Here is a 25,865-nt window from a genome sequence, read left to right on the forward strand (position 1 = left end):
TCACTCCTAGAGTTTGTAAGGTAGCTACTGACTGGTTTGGAGGCCTCTCTGCAGACATCTTTGCATCTGACTTGCTTTACAGCAAGACCCTTGGAGTCAATGGAGTCTCATACTCAGACTGTAAATGTCACTTTGGCACTGTTTTTGCTTTTAATTTGTTCATTGCTGTTGTTTGTGTTGAGTCCTCAGTTTTTAATGTGTTGGCTTCGATCTCAATATTGCAATCATCTGTGTCTTTATCATCACTGCCTCCATGTTCAGTGTCATTGATGTCCACTTCTGTGGGGACAGATATGACATCATCTCAGAAGTCTACACTGTCAACAATCTCAGGATTGTCTTTTGAGGTTATCAAGAGAATGATTGCTTCCGAATCATGGAATTCTACAAAAACTCAACCTGTGGCACTCTTCATTCTGTACCTCTGCCCTCTTGACATCCTTCCCACAGACACAGCATGCCTGAAGACTTCTTTACTTTTCTCCTACAGTGGCATAGACAGAGTCTTCCAGACATTCAAATGCCTCCCCATGAGATTCTGCCAGTAAATTTAATTTGTAAAGGGAGGCACATTGATTCCCCAACTGAGGCCCTCCCTTCTGACATTGATTTAGCGGAAAGGGAGGGTTCCCTGCAGTCACTTCAGAAAGGCATCACATTTGGCAAGATATTAGAATTCATATGCCAGTGGGGATTTTAGCCCTCCACCCCGTCTTCTCCAAATGAAGTGCTATTTGAAATATTCAAATCTGTCTCCCTCTCCCCCCTGGGTCGCACCTTATGCCAATTGTCTGATTGATCTGATTCTGTGGAGAGCATGGCAAGAGCCTGATTCCATTGAAGTGATCCTGAAAAAACTGGACAAAATTCATCACCCTCAGAACAGACTGCATTGGAGTAAGAACCCTTTGGTGGACCCCATTATAACAGCAGCCACCATGAATGTGCCATATAAAAGCTTACCTGATGTTCATCCTCCCAACAAAGAGTGTTGGTAGATGGACAAAATGGGGAAGAGTGTTTTCGCCTTGGACATGTATGCCCTGAAAACATAAATTATATTACTCACATGCATCATTTCCAAAGAGCCATAGCTGAACAGGCATTGGACTCCTGGAGAAAGCCAGCCACTCCAGAGTCTAGAAAGCAAGTGGAAGCACACATGAACCCTAGGTTAACTGCTTCCATTCTCTTCATGAGACTGTTACATAATGCAGCTGACGAAGCAGCCAGAGCAGTGAGAGCATTCATGCCATTAAGTTGCCATGCCTTGGTCGGTCTCTGTGATTTTGCAGAGAATGTCAATGCAGCCTATGCTGGAGCATCATCTTCAGTAGGAAGGTAAGATGTTGCTTGCCCCTAAAGTATGGTTGAACACCCCCTCACCCGCGGTCTTACAACAGGAATCAGAAGAGTCCCAAATTGCTCTTGTCCAGGAAATCCCAATGCCCACCCTTTGACAACTCTTCTGACAAGGATGGATAAAAGAGGTATCTCGGACTCCCTACCAAGCACAGACACGGTCCACAAAACCACGGTTTCAGATATCCTTTCTCTGGGAAACAATATCAGATTGCCTGAAGGCTTGCCCAACTGCTTCTTTCTGGAGACAGACAGAAGCTGTTGTTTTGTCCACTTAGTTGTGTTGATGGCCATCACACAAGACAAATGATTGAGAAGAAATAAGAATAATATGCAGAAGCTAAGTTTCTGACACACACAGACATATTTCACTGCACCAGCTCAGATCAGTAAAGATGGAGATCACTACTTTTCTAGATAAAAAAGGAGCCGTCCAAGAGATCCCACCAAACTAGAAAGGGTGCTTGGTCTATTCCAGACTGGTTTTAGTTGCAAAGAAAACAGAGGATGTGCAGAATAGAAGTCGAAGACATCTGCCTCCCTATCAGAATTGCAGAGGGGTCCAGGACATTTTTACACTTCTGGAAAGGAGAAAATCACTGTCAGTTCTGAACTCTTTCCTTTGGTCTCACCACAGCCTCTGGGTATTTACCAAGTGCATGTCAGTAGTCGCAGCGCATCCCAACTCGAAAGGATCCACATTTTCATGTATATAGATGACTGTCTCCAAGCCACTGCATTGATGATATCCCTTCTTGTTGCCAGAGATTACTTTTTTCAGCTCTGCATGCCCTTGGGAATCTCTGTAAATATGGAAAAGCACAGATTTCCGCCATCTTAAACATTGATTTTCCTCATCCTCGATCTGTACATATTCTGCATTTTAAAATTACCAGTTGAAAGGCTGTTGTCACTAAGCAAGTCCATATCCACTCTGCTTGATGATCATTCTTCCCACAATTGGTCTAGTTCTAAAAGTTCTCAGATTTGACTGCTTCTTTCATACTTCTAATTCCACATGTCTGTCTTTACATGAGTGTTTTACAGTTGGCACTTGGTGTACAGCAGTCCCTGCTTTATAACACTTTAAGAATACCCAAATTTATCTATATCCCATCTTCAGCCAGCAGTTGACTTAGTGGCTAGAATCTCATATAGTTGTCTAGACTAACAATTTTTCTTTCCTACAACAGCAACAGTCACCACTGATGCCTCCTCTCCGGAGTAGGGGGAGGACATTACAAGGGAAAATATTCCAAGGAATTTGGACAGACTTAGAGGCCAATCTTCACATCAGTATTCTGAGGTAGGCAGTTCTGCTAGTGTTGTGGCACCTTCAAGGCTACTACCCCTTTGACTTGCTGCTCACACGTACAAATGTCAGTGGTATGGTGTGTCAACAAGCAAAGGGAAATCAGATCTTATCCCCTTTGCAAAGAAACCATGAAAGTTTGGCAACAGGTGATAGCTTCTCACCAGTTTCTGAATGCAGTACACACTACAGGAAAAGCCAGCTGTCTAGCAGATGGGCTTAACAGATCCATCCTCATGAGTGGTCTCTCTCAATCCCTCATTAGTACAACACATCTTCCTCTGCTGGGGATATCCCTGCTGTGATCTGTTTGCATCCGTGTTTGGTACCAAATAAAGTAGCTACTTTGCCCTGATTTCTTTAAAGGAACTATCTCTGTGGGAAGATGTTTGTCAGTGACTTCCCAACTGACTGTATGCTTTTTCTCCTCTCCCTGTGATCACCAAATTTCTACAGAAAGCATTTGAATGCAAGGCTACTGTGATTCTCATTGCTTCATTCTGGCTCAGGCAAATATGGTTTTGCTTCCTAAGGCCTCATCTAATGAAGCTACTTTGACTTCTCTGTCCACATCAGGATCTATTATTCCCATCTATCTGGCAAGCCTCACTTGGACATTCACTTCCTTAAAATAACCACATGGTTTCTCCAATTCCAGTAATGGCTTCTGATCTCATCCTTTCTCAGAGAGAGGTTCGGATTCTGTTAGCTTCTCAAAAAAAAAAATCACTTACAAAGTTTACAAAAGCAAATAGAAAAATGTTTCCATATGGACATCCAGCTGTCAGTTCTTTATATACTTTGATCATCATTTGATGTTGACTATAGCTATTGTACAGTCAAAGGTCATTTGCAGCTGTATCAGATTTCCATACTAGATTTTATTCTTCCTGACTTGCAAAACAAAACCCGTGTAAAGCCTTTCCCAAAGGAATATTCCCATTACATCCTCCTGTCAAGGATCTACCACCACCCTGGGATTTTAATTTTTTTCTCACAGCCTTAATGCACCCTCCATTTGAGCCAGCATCCTCTACAGCAGTGAAATACCTTTTCTGAAAAACACTGTTTCTCTTGCCTAGCACCTCAGCAAAAAGGATTTTAGACTGTAGGCACTCTTATCTGTACCTCGCTATTAGATTTTACACAAAGACAGAATGACATTATATACCAGTCATACCTCCATTCCAAACAATTCCTCTGGGTCCAACCTCAAGCAAGCTATTCACTTTCCAGTTTTCTTCACAAACCATTTAAATTGGGAGAATTTTGCCATCATATCTTGGATGCCTACAGATAATTACATTTTCTCTGTTTTCTAACAAAATCTATAAGAAGAGATTTCACAATTTTATTTATTTTGCTTCTTCCAGAATAAGATTCAGATTGTCAAAATAACACTACCTAGATGGCTTTCTTAATGTATCTTCTTCAGTTACAACTCAAGAAACAAACCATTACACTCGAAGCCTAAAGTTCACTCAGCTAGAGGTATAGTAAATGGGGCAGGTGGAATTTACTGAAGTAAATTTACAAAGGAGTGAAGGTATTGGGAGCAGATAACTAGAGGGGAGGAAAGGTAGCAGAGTGATATATGAGGCCAAGCAGGAATCTGGACTGCGGGTTAGAGATTGCAAAGAGAAAGTTTGTGGGGAGTACTAAGTGAAAAAACAGCAATGGTAGAATTTTTAGTTGAGTCTGGACCAGAAGCTGTTGTTAAAACTAGGTAATTAGTAGTAATACAATACTGCATGATAACAATAAGACTCAGAGGAGTTCAGAAAAAAAATTGAGAGGCTAGAAAGTCTATTTACAAAGGAAGAAAAGGAGGACATCTATATGTCTAAGAATGCAACAAAGTCCAGAAGTTTTACGATATTTGCTTGGAAGTGTTTGCATAGGTATTTGTATACCTCAAGCAGACTTCAGAGAATTTTTCTTCAGGGAGACAAGAATTGCAGGAGGTGAGTATAGGAAAGAGAGAGCTATCTGTGACATGTTTTTGGGAGTGTAATGAGCTGGAAAATTAAAAAAAACATTCCGTACATAATATGCATGGTAGAAATTTTAGGGGGAGCAAATGGCTGTAACTAATTAAATGATTCTTTTGAACTGGGACACAGGATCTGAATATTTTAGCCACAGCAAGGTTTTTCTAAGTTTAATGCTGTTGTCTGCCAAAAAAGGAATTACTAGCAAATATAAATTAAAATCTAAACAAGCTGTAATTGAAGTACTGAATATTGTAAAACATACAAAAAGAGCTTGTAGAAGGATCTTTAGAAAAGGGAGGAACAAGTTACATAGAAAAAATGGAATTTGGGGTAAGATATATGTAGAATGATGTTCAGGAGGAGTAGTGAGGTTTAAGGGAAGGCTAGAATTGAGCAATGTTTGCAATGTTGGAGTTAATCTCAGTTGTTAAAAAGAAAGGAACCATATATGTAATGTGTAATGCATTCAAATGAAAGTGATATATTTTTTTCTATTAATGTATGATTGCATGTGTTTTAATTGATTCATTTAATAAAGGTGCTTAAAAATGTTTTACCAGTAGGGAGTGTAATATAAGTAACAAGAAATGTAAATGTAAAGTGCTCCACAGGTTTTACCTGCGATGGTTATTCTGCCTTGAGCCACACACATAGTACAGCTCGAAATGCCTTAGAAGAGACATAAGTGGATGACAAGAAAACTGTTTACATATATAAACATTTTGGTACAGTCAAGCAGTTCTGTAAAGATGACTTTCTGGTGTTTGACTTTCTCCAGAAGAATGGCTATTTATGTAATTATTTCATACTGAAAAGATTGGTTCATTAAAGCAGAGAAAAATAACTGCAAATTCACTCCTGGATCTGATGTTGTTTGTCTCTCTTCATCTTTCCTAACAAATGGAATTGGATCTGACTCGGCCGCATACAGAAGACGTTGGATCCAATTCTTGAGCTCCTCTGTCTACCCATAATGCTCTGTTCTCTCCTCAACTCCTCAGATCTCGTTTACCGCCATCGTGGTAAGATGGAGGTTGCCATTTCTCAAGCTCTATAAGAAGTTTTTCATTATTGTCTGTTTCGCTATAAAACTTATACCTCTTTTTCATAAAATTTGTAGCCCATTTCTTCCCATTGTAGTTTTCTCTGGTGTTAAGGTCTTTTTTTTTCCTCCTCTTAATTTTGTAACATTGGTACCATTAGTGGTACAAATCTTTACCCTTACTAGGTATGCTTTTTGTTCCTCTCCCAGTTTCTTGTAATTAAAAAAAAAAAAAACATTGTTTAACAGTACTCTGTTCACTGTTAAATGTAAAATTTTCTTACAGGTTACACTGCTTTTCCTTTTCTTGTGGATATGTCAGAAAAAACTATTGGCTTCAAAAAGTGTTCTTGTGCGCATAAGATTCCAAACTCAGGTGCCCACAAGAAATGCGTCTCTTGCTTGTGAGCTAAACATCTTGACTCTCTTTGCTCCATTTGCGACACCTTTAATCCATGGGCTTTGTCAGACAGGTGCAATATATTAATATTAAAAGCCTTGCTACCTGTTTCTTCTGGGGCTCAAACCCCCTCCAGAGCACCTAAACAAGTTTCCTTGGACTCAAGGAAGAGATCGCCTTAGAAGTCTCCAAGGGCTTCTTCAGAGCTATTAGAAAAGTTTAGAAAGATTTTGGATCTGACCTCCTTGGATCAGAAACCTCTGCTGCCACCTTTGGATCCAAAGTCTTCATCGGATCCCAAAGGGTCAGCTCTTATTGTTGTTTCCCTTTTGCCTTCTACCTCTTTCACAGATCCTAAGTCCTCAGATCCAACAACCAGTTCAGCACACAGAAGTCATACTCCAGACTACACTCTGAAGACTGTTTCTCCTTCCCTACCCACTCACCTTTTTCGGACTCCAAGGAAACATTCTAGACCTTCATCCACAGTGTCTTTCAGGTCTTTGAGGAGTTTGACAGAGGCGGATGTGGATAGGATGATGCAGAAGTTTCTCTGAGCTCAGAACCAGATTGTGGTCCTGCCAACTCTATCCTGTCATGTATCCATGAGTGCCCCTACTAAGTCCATTCTTTCTCCTTCTCGGATCCGACTGGTGGCTTCGGAGTCCCAGGATATGAGATCCCGAAAGGTTCGGTGTCGGATCCAAGGAAATTACCCCCTTTGACTCTGATGGTGTTCCTGACTGGTTGTGCCCCGATACCCTTGGATCAGAGTGTGTCTCTGATTTGAGAGGTCAGCTCCAGTTCCAAGGAGTTGGTTTCAGCCCCCAACATTGTCGGATCCATCTCTTTTTCTTGGAGCCTCGGCCCTGGACAGCTCAGATACAATTCTGTCCATGAGGCTCGGACACGGGGGTGGGGTGGGGGGGGTGGAACCAACCTTCCTTCCTTCCTTCCTCAGAGTTTCGGCTCTGGGGAGGAGGGGAGACGTTTCCCCTGGTCTGTCATCATTCCAGGTGGTAGAAAGGGCAAGAACTACCCTCTCTTATCTCGGATCCTTCCCATCTCCCTTCTTTAGTTCCAAGCTCTGAGCCCATCAGTCCTGTTACACAGGGACAGCCAGTTCCGGGAAGTCTCCAGACAGTTCCCTTAGCGGAATTTCCCCCCTCTTCTGATAACTCTCTCGAACTCCCCACAGATTAGGTCCCTTGGAAGATGATGTGTGAAAAGAGGCACATAGACTTGCCAATGGAATCTCTCATGGAAGACACTGATTTTGATGAGGGACAAGGATCCCCCAGATTGCCACCAATGACATCTGCTTTGGAGATATCTTTGAACTCCTCAAACAGAAGAGTGGCTGGTCTTCCCAGTCTCTTCTTCCTGAAGAATCAGTGTTTCTGGAGGCTTTCAGTTCTGGACTATCTATGCGTTGTATGACCCCCCCCCCCGCCCCTGCAGATGAACTTATTGACTTGGTTTCCCGCCTGACTTTGAAGGAATAGAATACTGTTGAACATATCCCCAAGTGCCCAGACAAATTTCTGGTCCCTCATGCGGATAGACCCCACTGGAGCAAGGGAGTTCAGTTGATGCTATAGTGGTGGTGGCAGCCATTGAGAAAGAACTAGATGAGCAAAGCTCCTCTGTTCATCCACCAAACAGGGAATCCAGAGTGATGGACAGATTTGGAAAGTGAGTGCATGCCTCAGCTACATTCGCACTGAGGTTGTTCAACTACGTGGCACACTTCACTCTGCTACAGAGAGATTTGATAAATATCTCGAAATCCATGTCTGCAGAGGATCTCAAAAAAATCTTCCTTGCAACTGGCCACTTTGCTGTCCATTTCTAATGTATCGATGAAGCTCATCTCCCATGCAGTGGAAGGTGCCTCATGAGCAGCGGGTCCTGGCATAGCCATAAGGAGAAGTGTTTGGATGTGATGATGTGATTTTGCAGAGCCCTTCAAGACATCATTTGTCAATGTCCCCCTCTGTTGGCTCTTCCTTCTTTGGGCCATAAGATAGGTGTGCTTACCCACAGCGAACAAGAAGGGAAGACTCTGTCTGCCATAGGAATCAAGTTTTCTACTTGTCAATGGACTTTTTGTAGAAACCAATGAGGTGGTAAGAAGATGTGGTTCCAGAAATCTGTGAGACCTTTCCAGGATTTGCGAGGGGATAATTCCTCCAGGGGCAAAGGAAGAAATTTCAGGAGAAGAATGCCATCCTTGAGGCAGAAGGGGCCCACAGAATCAGGGCTTCAGAGATTCCTTCTCCGATAGGCCCTATCAGCACTCCTGAAGTGTTGCCCAAATTTCTGCCTCTAGAGGCAGTCAGGAGTTGTTTCTCTCTGCACCTAGACGCCTGGACAGATATCACAAAAAATTCATGGGTGCTAAGAATCATGTCCAGAGGTTGCTACATTTTCCTTTCCTCCTGTTTAAAAGAGGAAACTTCCTGATGTTCCACCCAGTCAGACAGAAGATGCAGCACTAGAAATACAAAAGCTGCTCCAGAACAGAGTCATCCAGGTGGTCTCACCCAGCTACATAGGTTTCAGAACTTACTCCCTCTTCTTTTTAGTCCCAAAGAAAACAGGGGACCCCAGACCCATTTTGGATCTAAGCAACTTAAACCAGTATAAAAAGAAGACAAAGTTCCAAATGGTTAAGGTTTAGTCCATCCTACCTCTTCTGCTCAGGGATGATTGGATGCGCTCTATAGATCTCCAGGATGCATACTGTCGCATAAAAATAGACAGGAGATCCAGGAGAAATATATGCTTTTGGCTGAGAGTTAATAATTACCAATTCGGAGTTCTGCCCTGTGGACTCACCACAGCCCCCAGGGTGTTTATCAAATGCATGGCAGTCATGGCAGCTCACTTGATACTCAAGGGTTCCAGGTGTTTCCATGCCTCAACAGTTGGCTCCTCACCGCCCCATCTAAGCATCAACTTTTACAAGCCAGGGACTACCTGCTCCATGTTTCCAACACCTTAGGCATTTCAATAAATCATACCAAGTCGAACCTAGTCCTGGTACAGACCCTGGAATTTATAGAAACAGTCTTGAATACTTCAACCCAGGTGGCATCCTTACCTCTCCAGTGCATCACATCTTTGAGATATGAAATTTGGGCTTTACTATCTCACCTGTCTCCTCCAGTATGATTAGTACTACAAGTCTTTGTGGATATCAGTTGTCATACATCATATGAATACTTCAGTGGACCTTGGGGGTACAGTGGTCCATACTTTATCAACCCCTATTGTTTCTCATAAGACACGCCCCAGTCTGCAAACAGCATATTCCGTGATAGATTCAGTCCGATGACTGACCTGTTTCTGGGCAGACTATTTACCCTTCTGCCCTCAGTTGCCTCAGTGACCACAGATGTTTCCCAACTGAGGTGGGAGGGATTTCTTGGAAAAGATGGTCCATGGCATGTGGTTTCCTCTGGAAACCAAGTTGCATGTCAAAGTCCTAGAGATAAGAGCTGCCCTGCTAGTGTTGCAAGCATTCCAGGATGTTGTCCCTCTAGGGGCCATTGCAATTCAAACAGACATGTCAGTAGTCTGGTACATCAACAAGCAGGGAGGACCCCAATCTTATCCCCTGTACAGAGTGGTCATAAGGGTTTGGGAGTGGGTGATCACTTCAGACCACTTTCACATTGTAACACACATTCTGGGGAAAACCAACTAGCACACAGGCTCAGCAGGTCCATTCTGATGCCTCATGAGTGGTCTCTCTGTCAGTCAGTAGTGAATATGATCTTCAGCCGTTGGGGCTGGCATTCCTGTGACCTATTTGCCTCAGCCCTCAAGAACAAGTGCAATAAGTATTTTGCTTTGATCTCCCCTCCGGGGAAGTCACCAAGAGATGTTCTTATTCACGATTGGCCTCCGAGTTTCTTGTATGCTTACCGTCCTGTTCCTCTCTTTCCAAAATTATTAGAGAAAGTAAACAGGCTGAAGAGTTGTCATCCTTATTGCCCCCTTCTGGCCTCGATAGGTATGGTTCCTGTTCCTCTGGTCTCATTTGAGATATCCTCCATGGATACTGGAACCATCCATTGAGAATTCAACATGCCAATCTCCACACACACAAACTGACCGTGTGGTTTCTTCACTTCCAGTAATAGTTAGACAGTCCAGGCTTGCTTCCCCAATACTTGAGATTATCTTGGCCTCCCAGAAGGCTTCTACCAAGAAAGTCTATAGAAGCAAATGGAAAAGATTTTCTATTTGGGCTTACAACCAGAATATTGATCCTTTTTCAGCACCTATTGCAGCCATTTTTCTCTTCTCTTCTCTTCCTAACAGCTCTTTTTCAAGAAGGAGCTAGTTTTTCTACTGTTAAGCTTCAGTTCGCAGCAATCTCTAATTTCTTTCTGGAAACAAATCCATTTTTCTGGCTTCATCCAGATTGTGTAAAGCCTTCATGAAGGGAGCCTTTCTTCTCAAATCCCCAATAAGGAACCCCTCTTCTCCTTGGGACTTGACTGTGGTTCTTCAGGGTTTAACTCAGAAACCCTTTGAGCTGGCAGACAAATGTGGTATGAAGTCTTTCTTGGAAAACTGTCTTGTTAGTGTCTATTACTCTGGCAAAAATAATTTCTCGGCTTCGGGCCCTATCAGCTAAGTTTCCTTACATTATTTTTCATAAGGACCAGTTATCTCTATGGACCAATCCTTCCTTTCTTCCTAAAGTGGCAGTGGAGGATAACATTAAACAGTCCATCCAATTACCAGTCTTCTTTCCAAAATTTACAAATAAGGGTGTGTACATGCTTCATCTTCTTGAAGATACCTTCACAGAACAAAACAGTTCAGGAAGTCCAATGAGTTGTTCTTATCCTTTTCCTGTAACCTCTTGGATCAGGCAGTATCTAAATTTACATTGACCAACTGGATTACTGATTTCATTTCACTGGTTTATTCTCTGCCACAACCACCTAGAGCTTTACTCTGTGTGTTGCTACATCATCTACATTTTTTGTCAAGGACTTCCATTGATGATATTTGTGCTGCAGCCACTTGGTATAACACTCGCACCTTTGTTACACATTATAAATTGGACATTTTTTCCAGAAGCAGAGCTTCTTTTGGTTTGTCATTGCTCTGGCATATCCTTCCATGAGGGCCTCCCAAGGGCTTCATAGCTGGGGATTCTGTCTCATTTATGAGGAAAAATGAAAAGGGACAGCATCAGATTTAAAAGTTATGCACTTGTCATAACTTGCCTTGTGTGTTATCCTTTTTTGATCTTCCTCATTTTCCATCCTATCCACCCCCAGCCTAGTCTCTCCTAGAAGTACGTGTTAGACTGTATTGGAACCTTTCATTTCCGGGTTTGAACCCTATAACTTTTCTTTGTCTTTATCTCTCTCTGTTATGAATTGGGAGATTAGGCATCAAACTTGATCTGAGAAGTTGAGTAGAGAATAGAGCATTATGGGTAGAGGGAGGAGCTCAAAAATTGGATCCAAAGTCTTCTGTATATGGCTGAGTTGGATCCAAGGGTCAGATACAATCCCATTTGGGAGGAAGAATGAAAATGGACAACACAGATGCCAAGTTATGGTAAGTATATAACTTCTAATTTTGCATCCTCATCCCTCATGTGTAGGGGCAACAAATAAATATAGTTCTCATTTCTAGGTTGTTTGTAACTAAAATATAAGGGCTAAAAATGTCTTAGGAATGTATAGTTAGGCTTCTAAAGATCGTTGTTAATCAATAGCCTAGGAAGTAGCAATGAACCTATAAGACTGGACCTGGCAAAGGGAAGTAGTATGAAATAATACAGCTTTGAACTTAATATCCTGGAATGTTAATGGGCTGGGTAGTCCTGTCAAAAGAGAAACAGTAATGAAATAAGCCAGACGTGAGTCCACCCTGATATTGTTTCCGCAGGAACACATTTGACAGCTGGGGAACAGACTTCATTAGCCAAATTTGGTTATTTGTCAGAATTTGTGGCAGAAGAAAGAGAAGCAAGAAAGAAAAAGGTAGATAGGTATATTAACAACCTTAACCATAACCTTAGGCATAATATATTCAGACAACTTAGAGAAGTGGAGGGCAGGTGTGTAGCTACAGAAGTTAGGATAGAGGAATTTCCTTTTGCAGTAAGTGTTATGTGTAGATCACCTGAGTCCCTACTCATAGAGTTGAAGGAGATGTGTAGAAAGACATTGAATTTCAGTGAAGGAGTAAATTTATAGGGAGGGAATTTTACTTTAGTAATGCATTATAAAGGCATCCAATGAGCCTTAGAAGTTCTATTATCCCCAGAACAGGGAGACACTTTGCTTCACTAATGGAAACGATTGAAGTGTGTGATATGTTTTAAGAAGAAAATGAACCTGCTCCATGTTTTATTCTGAGGTTGTAGGTAGATATTTTTAGATAGACAGGATGTATTATATATCATGGAAAGAACAACGTAGTATGCAAGCATCGGAAGCGCAACCAGTTGCCTGTCTGACCATGCTCCCCTTGTAATAACTATGGGATTGATATCTAGATTTATGATGAAACATTGGAGATTTCAGATATACTACAGAAGGTCTGAGAAATTTTGGAAATGATGGACAGTTAGGATTGTCGGTTGAGGGGGTGGAAATGTAGAAGTAGAGGGCGAAATGGATATAATTATAAATTGGCATTTGGACTTAGAATTTTATGCACTTGTGAGAAAAGACAATGTGAGAGTTGGGCAGCAAGGGAAATGCAGAGCTGGCTTAAGGAACAACAGAAAAGGCAAGCTAAAGGAGAGAAGGGGATGGAAAAAGAAAATGAGAAGACAAAACAGGAGATAGAATTGACATTAAAGAGTGAGGGCAGTTCAGGTTGAAAGCAGTGCAGAAGCATTTTTTTTTACTCCTTCATGATCCAGTCCTTTATTGATGATAACCGTGTTAGGTCCTATTCACCCCCTCTTCAAGACTCTTCAGGGATGATGGACTCTGCAGTGATACGCAGGGCTAACAGCTTTTCATCTGAACAGGAATTGTTGAGATTTCTTTCTTCAAGACCAGCCTCTGCTTCTCTTTTTAGGTCTTACAGTTCCCTTAGGAGTCCTACACCTGTTGATTGAAAGCAGATGATGATGGCCTTCGAGAAGGCCTAGCTTTGTTATAGTGACATATCTGCCCCCTCTGTGCCCAGGGTAGCTCAAGAAGAGACCCTGACATCTATTTCTGCTGTTCCTCTTCCTCCAGCTTCAGTTTTGCCATTGGTAGTGTTGGAATCAAAGCCAATACTACTTCATCTGCACAGAGGTCCTTGGTGTCGATGGTTACTTCAACTTCATGGTCCAGTTAGGCCGAAGGCCTCAAAGTTGAGCCTTTAGCTCTGACATCAACACTTGGGACTGTTGTCAGTGTGGTTGACTTCAGCCTTCAGCCCTTCGGTGATGAAATTGGCAGAGATGACTTTGGCTCCAGAACAGTCTTTGCCTTTGGTATTTGGCTTCAGTGCTGTTTCAGCTTCTTCAGTGCAAGGACCTTTGCTGCCATGTACTTCAGGCCTGGATGTTTCCAACAGCATGTCAACACAGGGAAGACCACTTCTCGGTTCCGTGCCAGTGCAGACACAGGAGATGGTGACTTCACCCTCTGACAGTGGCAAAGCAGAGTACATTCTCTATCAGTGCACTGAACTACATGGTGTATATGACCAGATTTCAGAAAGAAATGTTAAGGAAAGCCTTGGTCACTTTGAAGGAGTTTTCTTCAGGTGATCTAAGGACTCGGAAATCCAATTGGCAATAATTGTGTCTTTTTCATTGCTCTCCATGGCTAATTCACTATGATACCGATGGCGAGGCTAGAGCTTCCATCTCAGGCCTGGCAGATTTTGTGGACTTTTTTAAGGTGGCATCCATCAGTGCAACTTTTGATGGCATATTCTTGTTTGGACAAAAGGTGAAGGAAGAGCATCTGCAGTGCGAGTATGATAGCAGGACACTGTCGGCTGTTGAATTTAATTTTTCTGTTACTCAGAAGTCCTTTCAAAAGAACCAAAAAGGAGCCAAAGACTTGTAGTTTTGCAGATGCCAGCAAACATGTGGGAAGCATCAGCACAGCAGAGGTTCATACGGCAGAGAAGATTTCTTGTCAGGCCACTGCCTAGATGCAGGACTGGTCCAAATCACCATGGCTGTAGGGGATCCTTTTGTAGATTTTGGCAGGTTGGCCTGACTGTCCAACTCTAGAGGCAGTCTGGGATGACTTTCCTCTACTTCACTGCATGGTTGGCCATCACTCCAGACAGTTGGATAAGGAATATGATATCCAGAGGTTACTTTGTTCCATTTATAGAAGTGCTCAAGACCTGCCCTTTCATCCACCAGCAGTGCCACTCCACATCAGTGTTGGGCAGATATAAAAGAGGTTCAGTCCCTCCTCCAAAAAAAGAGACATCTAGGAGGTCCCACCATATCAGAAAGGATCTGAAGTCTACTTCATGTTCTTGGTACTCAAAAAGACACAGGACTTTCAGACCTTTTCCTGACCTAAGTCAATTGAATCAATACATGATGAAAGAGGAGTTCTGGATTGTGATGGTACACCCTTCCTGCTAAGCCTGTAGATGTGGGACTGAATATGCTGTTTGGACTTCCAAGATGCGTACCTCCACATCAAGGTAGAGAAGGCATCAGGGAAGTTGCTTCACTTTCAAGTGGGAGCCTGTAATTTCTAGTTCAGGACTCTGCCATTTGATCTGACCACAGCCTCCCATGTATTCAAGTGAATGGCTTCAGTTTTCAGTTGCAGGTTACATGTCTACTAAGAGTGAAAATGTTTTCCATATGTAGATGACTGGCTTATAGAGAGCCCAACCGTGGAGTTGCTGGTGATAGCAAGATGGTATTTATTTCAGTTGTTTCTCTCCTTGGGGATCATAGTCAAACTTTTCAAAATCTCAGTTATCCCCGACTCACTCTATTCTTTTCATAGACTGCCAGTTAGACAAACTAGCTCAGAGAGCAATATTGCCTCCAGAAGGCATTCTGTCCATAAATAAGAAAGTTCAAGACATTGTGCACTCCCCAACACCCCCTTTTCTTTTTTTTTTCTTTTCTTTTCTAAGAGTATCTACCGTTCTTGGTCTCATGGCCATGACTATCCAGACTGTCCCCTTTGCCAGATTGTACATGAAAACCCTATAGTGGACAGTCAAAAGTACAGTAGACCAAACATTTCAACTAGTGTCAAACAGGATCAGACTGTCCGAGGAGTGCAAAAGCATCCTGTTGTAGTGGGCGATGCCTCAAAACCTTTTAGCAGGTACTTCCTTGGTCCATCTGTTTCTGACTGTAACTGTTACCATGGATGAGTCCATTCTGTGGTGGTGGAACATTTCTGTTGCAGTATGACCCATAGTATGTGAACTCAGATGATGGCCAGATTGCAGTGGAGATGAGAGCTATTCTCCTGGTATCGCAGGTATTTCAGGACCAGCTTCCCTAGGGTATGATTGCCATAGACTCTGACTGCATGGCAACAGTGTACTACACAAACAAGGTGAAACATGATTCTACCCCCTTGGCAGAGAAGTTTTGAGTGCATGGGAACGGGTCTTAAAGTTGCAATACTTTCTCGTAGCAATGTATATACTGAGGACTTCGGTATGATAGTGGACAATCTGAGTAGATAGATTCTGCTTCCTCATGAGTGGCAACTAAACAAGACAGCTCAGACCATATTTTCAAAGGAGGGACAAACCTTGCTATGGACTCTTCGCTTCACCTTCCAACACCAAATGCATAGATTTTTTTCAGCAGCATTCCTCATGAAGAACAGCCCCAAAAGGTGTTTTTGCCTATGATTACCACCTTGCTCAACTTTATGCCTTCCTAGTATTTCTCCTAATACCCAAACGTATACAGGCAGCTAAAGCATGCCAAGTGAAGGTTATGGTTATTCTCATTACCCCATTGTGGTCCCACCAGATTTGGTTCCCCTTGATGTGGCCTCATCTAACAGGATGACCCCTTGTCTTACTGTAGCACCCAAAATTGCTACTACACCCATCCAAGTTGCCTTACCTGGGTTTTCTTTCCTTTCATTTGAAATCTTGGTTACTCCAGTTCCAAAGATAGCCAGGTAGCAGTCCTTTCCCAAAGATGTGATTGAATTGAATTTGACTTCTCTGAAATTGTCTTCCTTGTAGGCAGTTAATGGAGGTATGCACCTTTTTTCAGTTTCTCTTTCTCATGATCTAATATTTTTGGCTTACATTTTTCAGGAGAGGCCAGCTACTCTACAGTCACATTTGATCTAACAGCTGTTTCCCCTCCTGTTTGGGATTCTCTTCATCTTCCCTGGCTTTGTGTAAAACATACTAGGCATTTCTGAAATAAGTGTTTCACTCCATATTCTTGTTTCGCTAAACCAGTTCTATTATAGGAGTTAAAATTTGTTATAGAGAAACTAACAGTCTCTTTTCCAACCAGCAGTTTCTGTTACTTTGTAACGTTCTTAATGTGGAAAACTGCATGGATAGTGGCCATTTACTCTGCTAGATGAGTGTCAGAGACCCATGCAGTGTCCTCCAGGTACTCCTTTCTGATTTTTCACCCTGATTGGGTTACATTTCTGTCTAATATAATGTTTATGCCTAAGATCATGCACACAGAACAACTTGAACCACTTGATAAACCTGTCAGTTTTCTTTCCTAAGTATATAAAATGTTGCTTGGATTTACAGACAACTTTGTTTCTACCTGGATCAGACAAAATACGTCAAGTATGATGAGCAATTGTTCATTTTCTTTTCTTCAGTCAGGAAAGGACAATAAGTGTCAAAACTTAACAGTAGTCAGATGGTTATGCGCCTGCATTTTATTTTGCTACTTCAAAAAAGGTGGAATCCTAAATGATAAACCAGGAATGCACTCTTATCAGAACCCAGGCTACTTCAGCTGCATTTCTTAGCAAAATCCTTTAGAAGATATTGCTGCAGCTGCTACATGATCACTTTTGCATACCTTCACAAAACATTGTTGTTTGAACATGATCTCCAGGGCTTGAGCCTCCTTTTTAGCCACCATATTCAAATATTTGCTGGAGTAGGCCTCACAAGATTAGCTAAACACTTAGCCCTTTGGTAATAGAGGCCGGACAGGACCAGACCATATATGTAAGTTATGTAGTTACCAGAATGCTAGAGTTGTCTTTTATATGTGTGGACACTGGAACACCTCACCCACCTTCCCATACCCAAATTGCCATTCTCAGGGGCCTGTAGGATTTTGGTTATGTGGTCTTTTCAAGATTTCCTTTGAGCCTTTGTTACTTTGTGTGTATATATTCGGATTGTTTATAAACTGTATTACCTGGTTACATAACTAAGTCAATCTGGAGTATCTCCTGAAGGCAGGGAGCTATGGGATAGGGGAGGATCTTGTGCTTGTTAGGTTATTCATTGCCATGATTTAGGCACCAAAGGAGACCAGCCCTTTTATTCCAGTGTCCAGACCAATCTTGTTCTGTTAAGTGAAGAACTTACATTTTTCATGTTGTACTGTTTAACCGAGAAGAGAAAATGGATTAAAAAGTTTTATCTGGGACCAGGAGAAGTCTAGAGTGGTATGGGACAGGTTGCAACTAGAGAGACAGGTGAAGGCTGAGTGTGTACCAGACCTCTGTGCATATTGGATAGCTTCCCAGTTAAAATTGTTTGTGGTCGGTCACTTTGCAGCTAATCAGACAGAAAGAGTTTTACTGGATGGCAAACTTTGGTACAACAAAGTATTCCTGTGGAAATTACCCTATGGTATGAAGGAAGGGAGTCAGACTTGACTCTTCTGAAGGAAGAAGCAAGGGGGGATAGTTGGCTAATTGAAAAAGGGAAGTTGAAAGAAGTACAGAGATTTCTGTCATGGGATATACTCCAAGCATTCTTGCAACCTGAAAATGGGAGAGTATATTAGATATAGTTGTCTGAGCAAAAGGTACAGTATTAAGAGAGAGCAACTCTCCTTCCGAGTTACCATTATGAAAGAAAGAAGTGTGAGAGACTACCCAGAGTTGGTCTAAAAAGAAGGCGCTCATATCAACGTTTTGCAAAGCAGTACAGGAAATGAAAGTTAAAGTGAACCTCAAGAAAGTAAAGAATTGAGAGAAATGTTGAATTGCCAGTTAAGGGAAGGTCAGTGGGATGAAGTGTATAAAGGCCTGAAGGCAGTAAAAATGAGACAATTTTAGATCTTTGCCTGGAAATGTCTCCATAAATATTTTTGTACACTAGTGAGTTTGGGAAAATGTTTACAAATATTCAAGGAAACTTGCTGGATTTGTGACACAGGTGAAATAAGAGATTAGATGCACATTTTTAGTGGTGCCAAATGCTGGCATAGTTGAAGGGCAGTTTACAAATAAAACAAATCTGTCGAGGATTGGGGGAGCTTACACTAACAAGTTCCTTTCTGGAGGTAAATCTGATAGTAGTTAAAGGCAAGAAAAAGTCGTCCTAGCAACAGTGTTAGCCAGTTGTAAGTTGATCCCAAGGAGGTGGAACCAAAGGGATGCCCGTAGAAGAGTATACCTCCTAGATTTGATTCAGTACATGGCAGATGAGGAAAAGGTAATAGGAGAGAACCATTACAAATATTAGCAGGAGTTGGAGAAATGGCTGAAACATAGGCGAATATCTAATAAGTAAAGAGGAACGGAATTTATATCAGGTAGATTACCCTTACAGCCAGTTTCCTCTTCTGGGGTGTGTCTGTAACATATCCAGGAGAAATAGTAAACTGGACAAAGTGATCTGATGTCAACAGTAACCATTTAAGTGTCAACAGTTTTGAACATCCACTGTAACTGTTAACATTCTAAATTTACCTTCCTTTTGTTAACCATGGAGGTGGGCTAGACATAGTATTGTTATGAAAGAAATTAAGAATTGTTTTGCTCTTTTTCTTTATTTTATTAATTATATGCTCACCAGTGCTGGGCAGAGCTGTTGGTTTTAGTTAATAAGGATGCAAATAGTGGAATTAAATGAACAGCAGCAGCTGGGGACTAAGGCATTGCAAAGGCATACTGAGTTTGTTTGTTTTCTTTGACTGAACCATGTTGTAATAAAGTTGTTAAATTTGTTCGGGACACTGGACTTCAGCATTTATTCCTACATTACATCCTACATATCAACAAGTATTTTCAGAAAAGCTATTTACTATCATATTGTTCTAAAGTGTAATTTGTTAGTTTTAGGACAACCTATTTTGTTTTTTGATAAGTTCTTTATTTTACGTTTTAAGTGCAGATGTGTTCAGTTATGTACATTTCATCTCAATGAACTGTACATTGGTTAGGTGATGTAAAACTCATCCTTTGTTCCAATGAAACAGCATATAATCACAAAAAATAGCACACCTTGCAGTACAAGCAATGTATTACTGGCCCATCAGCTTATCAGTTTTCTTTACTTTTCTCTGTCCATAGACACATGGAGTCGAAGAGATTCAGTCTGCAATTTTGCAGTCAGGTTTGATGAAATTGCTGGTGAAGAAATGCAGCAAAGGAACAGGCTTTAGTAAGACATGGCTTCTTAGAGACCTTGAGGTAAGAAAATAGCTAACCACTGTCGTGCCATACTTTTAAGAGACTGATTTACCCAACTGTCTGTAAAATGTCTAGAACACGTTATTGACTGTTGCAGTGATGTGATTTGCTGACACCTCAGTGATCCTTCTTAAAATAAAAGATGTTCACTTCTAGCAGTGAAAGCACTGAAGTTAAGAAATTACTTTTTCCTTTTTTTTTCATTTGTATGTGTTGAAGAGGATAATCAACATCATTTGTCTACCACATTGTGGATTTTCACTCAGGGTGAACATGCCACTTATTCCTAGTTTTGTTGGTTGGAGCTTGATCTCGATGAGCAGTTTACAAAGTCATGCAGCCACACATTGAGTGTACTTCCATCTGTGGACATCCCTTGGATCCAGTTCAGTATGTTGGCTAAATTTGAGGATGATCCTCTAGTTTGTCTTTTGCCTTTGCTTGCAGTTATGGGTCTAAGTGTCTGACAGACATTTCATATCTGGTAAGAGTATGAATTGTTTTTCTAGGGCCACATCCTGAGGAAAAACAACTTGATGTCAGTGCCAAGCCCTGCATAGGCCTCTGGCAATATGTGCAGTTCATGACAAATACACTGCTAGGACATGAGCCCCTGTAAAATGATATCTGGTGAATGCCCATTGCTTGTGCATATCTGTATAATACTATACACAAGCTCTTTTCTGGAGATGGTAGGGAGGCATGATGTTACCTTTCATTTAGTCTTTTCTGAAGAGTCTAAGATGAGTTCTTGAGTCCTTCCTACCCTGCGGTACCAGTCATCCAGTTACTCACTGAGAAGACCTTGAGGTTTGTGATGTTATGGGTAGGTTAGAACCTGGCCCTAAGCTTTCCCTCACAAACATCTGAACCAGCCTCTGCAGAAAGAGGAAGAAGAGCCCTACATTATCTATGCTATGTGGAGCTAGTTAAGTATGTTATTTTAGCAGCATTGAAGCACTCGGCATTTTCTCCCTAGAGGATGAACATGTTTTACAAGCCAATACCAAAGTGGAAGGACGCCATGCCCATCATCCCCAAACTGATATCTTTGTGATTTCTTAAGTCCTGCACAGGAATCAAGACTTTAGCATTTTGATGCCAGACATGAAATCTAAATATCAGTATTGTTGTGCCTGGAGGGTGTGTTTGGCTGTCACATTGTGGCTCAGAACTATCAGCTGTTCATCATAATTGTCCACATTCTAGTCCTTCTTAGTGGCTTTGGAACTAGTATGACTTTCCTCCCTCTTTGAGTCTGTATTCAAGAAGGGAGGTTTCTGAGACCCTATCAATTGCTTCAGGGTAGGCTGTCTCATTGCATTATGTACATTTGATTGTGTTGATGTTGTGACTAGGCTACAGGCTAAGGCATGCACCTTCATAGCATGGCTTGGCAGAGGCTTTCTTCCTAGAATACATAGGTCATTAACTCAATCCTAAGTCATGGTTGCCAAGTTCTGATGAGAAGATTTCAGTGGTCATCTATTTCAGTAGCTGGGTGACTGTGGAAGTTCAGTATGGTTCCCTTTTGTGTATTTTAGACCCAGCCATACCCAAAAAGAGGAAGCCTTCCTATGTACCAATGAAGGCATTAAAGCATGTCATAATATTACTTCCTACTGTACTGGCTAAGTCACTCAGGAAGATGACTCCACCAGGCAGACTGTAACACTCCTATCTTTGGTCTTTGTGAGGTGGGGGAGATCCAAACTTGATTTTGTTAGGACACCCATCACTAGGCAGTGGTTGGTTCTGGGTGTTGTCACAGTTTGCCATGTGTTAAAGTGTGTGGATTCAGCTAAGGGACCAATCCTTCTCAATCTGTCTCTTGGGACAAGCCCACATTTAATGGGAGGACCATAGTGCTTCAATCTTCATAATGCAGGCAGGGTTTCTGCTGCTTCTTATCGAAGTTATAAAAGAGGTAGACATTTTCTGTCCCGTGTTGAACATCTATAGATTTAAGTAGCTTCACCATAGAACAATTTGCCTGTCCCTCCATTCTTCCTTCTTCCAACCACATAAAGAAGAAAAATTCCAAGCAGCCTTTACCCCTTCAACAGGCTGCAAGTTTGCCTCAGTTGAAGATGGGTGACTTTGCTATGGCCAGTTCTGGTTCCTCAGACTAATCATTGTTTTTCTTGACTCCATTTGGTGTAGTCTCTTCAGCAGCCAGGGAGCAAGAGTTAGACACTGCCACTCTAGCTGTTTGAGTGCCCTTGCTGGGCAAATGAGAAGCCACTTGTGTCCGTCTCAGAGGAAGGATCTGCTTAGGCAGACTGGAATGCCTGTCCCTAGGAATGATTTGCCTGTCAGATGTTGAACTACCTCTATAGAAATTCCTGTAAAAAAGAAGCAAAAATGTATACATTATTTTCCCCGTTTTTGTTACGTTGTACAGGAGTGATTTATTGGGCTTAGCTCAGCCTCTTAACCCTTCCTGTTCTGGTGTTACTGGTAAAAGAAAAAGTATTCATTGTCTGAAGATTTTTAGAATATTAAACAGAAAAAGGATTGTAAGGGAACAGCTTCTCTTGTTTCTCCTCAGGTATCTGATTCTGACTCTGAGGAGACTGCTGTTTATGATAGTCCATTGGAAGGACTTTTATTTTTTGAAACCCTGCCTAGAATTAGTTTTTTCTTTGGGAACATAATGATATTCCACTGTTTCTAAAGAAATAATATGATTTATTACAAGAGGAATATCCTGAACCTACTCCATTTCCTCCTTTTCTTCTAACATTGGAGCATGTTTTTATTAAAGCCTGCAACTTGCCCGCTACCTATGAAAGTAGAGCTATAAAGTTCCTCAGTCTTATAATTTTGTTTATTTTCTAACCCCAGATCTCAAACATCTGGTAAATGCCAGTCCCTCCCCTTCTGATAAGGGCTGGAAAGCCTTTGGAAGATTTTGGGGAAAAGTTGATCTGTTGTCCTTTTCATTCTTCCCCAACATATGGATTTGGATCCTACTCGGCCGTATATTCCAGACTTCTGATCTGGCTATTGAGCTCCTCCCTCTACCCATAATGCCTGATTCCATCCCCATTACCTCAGATCTCGTTTGCTACCATCGCAAACAGACGCAGGTTCCTGTCTCGATCATTATGAGAGATGTTTTCTTGCGGAAATAATTTTTGATATAGTTATAACTTTATCTTAGCTTAAATTATCTGTCCTCTCTCTCAGTTTTCTCGCAGGATGTTAGGACTATTCCACTTTTTATGTCCTTACTATTCTTGTTAAATAGCAAATCTTTATTACTATTACTAGTATCACTGCTTACCCTTTTCTCACCATGGTATTTCTTTAGATTACCATCATTGGTAATTAAACCCGTTTTCCTTTCCTTCATATTTAAAAAAAAATCTACTCTTTGGATAGTTATCTACTACGTCAGTAAAACCAACGGGTTTTAAGAAATGCACTTCCTGTGGTGCATAAAATCCTAAATTAAGATGCCCACAAGGAGTGTGTGTACTGCCTTGGAGCCAGGCACTTGGACACTGCTTGTAGCATTTGCTCCTTCATTAACCCAAAAGCCTTGGCAGATAGGATGTAGCAAACTTATTCTAAAGGGTCTTCTCCCTACTACATCTTCAGGGGCTCAAACCCCCTCCAAAACCAGCAAATCTACTCCTCTGGACCTCAGGAAATGCTCCCCACAAGCTCCCCAGGTCTTTGTCGGAGCCGCTGTCCAAAATCAGAAAAACTTCAGATCCAACACTATTGGATCCAAAGACTCAATACTCAGATCTGAAGCCATCGGATCCTAAGGCTTTTTGCATCCTATAATTATAGCAATAAGTTCTACAGTACCACCTGTGGATCCTAGTTCCTCGAATCTGAAGCTGGGTACTTCGTACAGGAGTCTTAGTCCATATTTTGCTGTAAAATCAATTTCACGCACCATGCCTTCTCCATTGCTTCAGACTCCAAAGAAACATTCCAGGTCCCCATCCTCTAATTCCTCTAGGTCCTCCAGAAGCTTATCAGAAGTGGATGTTAATAGGATGATGTGAAAATGTTTTAGAGCTCAGATCCAGATGGGCGTCTTACCATCCCCGTCCCCTATCGGATCCATGAGTTTCAGTACAATGTCGAAAACCACATGGTCTTGCTCTCTGATCCGTCCAGTGGTTTCAGAGTCCCTTGATCAAAAATCACTGAGAGGTCCTGTGTCTGATCGAAGGAAAGCTTCCTCCTCCATTCTGTTCCGATATCCAAGATTCAGAATGGGTCCTGGAGCTGACGTGCAGGGGTCAGAGTTGAGGGGATAGGTTTGGCTCCAATTTTGTTGGATCTGTCCCTTCCCCTCAGAGTCTTGGCCTTGGCAGTTTGGTTCCGGTTCTGTCCTTGAGGTGCAGTTCTGAGTGAGGTTGAGATCTACTTACTTTGGGAGTTTTGGCTCTGAGAGGGTGAGTTGAAGCTTTTCTGGATCTGTCTGCTTTTGAGGTAGTGTTAAGGGCTGTTGCTCTCCAAAGAGAACTGCACTGTCATTTTTTGGATCCTACACCCTTTACTCTCGTAGGTTCCAAGCTCTGAGTCAATCAGACCTACTCCACAGGGACAGCCAGTTCCAATAAGTATCCAATCCGTTCCAGTAGAGAATCCGACGCCTCGCCTGAACACCCTACAGAGGAGGTGTGTCAGAAGAGAACATGCCAAAGGAGATGTATTGCCTTCCCAGTAGAGTCACTCTTGGAAGATACCGATTTTGATGAAGGAGAGGGGTCCCCCAGATCACCAATGGATGACATCTCCTTTGGAGATATTTTAGAAATTCTAAAACAAAAAGGTGGCTGGTCTTCCTGAAAACCCTCACCAGAAGAATCAGTATTTTTAGAGGCTTTTGGTTCTGGCCAGTCTACATTTTTGGTCCCCCCGGCAGATGAACTTACTGATTTGATTTCATGCTGGGCTTGGAAAGAACTGGATACTGTTGAAACGATTCCAAAAAGACCCGATAAATTTTTAGACATGCCAGCAGACAGATCCCAGTGGAGCAAAGTAGTCCTAGTTGATGCTATGGTGGTGGCGGCCACCAAGAAAGAGCTAACAGAACAGAGCTCTTCTGTCCATCCACCAAACAGGAAGTCTAAAGCACTGGACAGATTTAGAAAGCAAGGCTTTGCCTCTGCAACCTTTGCCCTTTGGTCACTAAACCACCTGGCTCACTTTACTAGGCTTCAGAGAGATTTGACCAAAGAGCTATCAAGTAGTCCATGTGTACGAGGACTTCAAAAGAACATCCTCTTAATTGGGCACTCTCTTATCCATATCAAACACTAAGATGAGGTTGATCTCCCACACAGCTGAAGGTACCTCTCAAGCAGCCGGTTCAGGCATTGCCATAAGGAGACATGCTTGGAAGTGGCTGTGTGACTTTACATTTGTCTTTTAAGACATCCTTGTCAATGCCCCATTCAATGGCATTTCCTTGTTTGGGCCATCAGTAAAGGAACAAGATAGAAAGACTGTCTGCTGTGGGAATCAAGTTTTCTATGCCTCAACAAACCTTTTCCAAGAATCAGAGCGGTGATAAGAAGACCTAGTTCCAAAAATCTTGGGGACCTTTCTAAGATATGCCCAGTGGTAATTCCTCCAGAGGCAGAGGAGAAAATTCTAATAGAAGACATTGCCGTAGAGGCAGGGGAGGTCCGCAGAATTAGGGCTTCAGGGATTCTTTTCCAGACAGGCCCTTTTGGCACTCCTGAAGTACTGCCTGACTGTTGAACTCTGTAAGCAGTTGAGAGTCGGTTGTCCTTGCGCCCAGACGCCTGGGCAAATATAACACAAGATTCATAGGTGCTAATGGTAATACCTAGAGGTTATTACATACCATTTTTCCTTCTCCCATCTGACAAAAGGGAATAAGTTTCCCGACATTCCACCCAGTCAAAGGAAGGCAGCAGTACAAGAAATCCAAAAGCTGCTAGAAGAAAGAGTCATCCAAAAGGTCCCACCAGATGAAATAGGATTCTGAACTTATTCACACTTCTTTTTAGTGCCAGATAAAACAGGGGACTTTAGACCCATTTTGGATCTAAGCAGTTTGAATCAGTACATAAAGAAGTCAAAGTTCCGAATGGTCATGGTAAGTCCATCCTTCCTTTTCTTCAGAAGGATGATTGGATATGCATGATAGATCTTCAGGATGCGTACT

General features: G+C 41.9%; 1 protein-coding gene across 1 annotated transcript in view; it reads left to right on the forward strand.

The window, feature by feature from the left end:
- Positions 1 to 25,865, forward strand: part of ZZEF1 (zinc finger ZZ-type and EF-hand domain containing 1) — a gene marked incomplete in the record, with an annotated part of 3,903,331 nt that overhangs the window by 3,240,463 nt on the left and 637,003 nt on the right. Inside the window, 1 exon segment of the mRNA XM_044082903.1 lies at positions 19,577 to 19,696. Within this exon segment, the coding sequence (XP_043938838.1) occupies positions 19,577 to 19,696 (120 nt within the window).

Source organism: Protopterus annectens, chromosome 9.part0, assembly GCF_019279795.1.
Source record: "Protopterus annectens isolate FY-2018-M chromosome 9.part0, PAN1.0, whole genome shotgun sequence".
Lineage (NCBI taxonomy): Eukaryota > Metazoa > Chordata > Ceratodontiformes > Protopteridae > Protopterus > Protopterus annectens.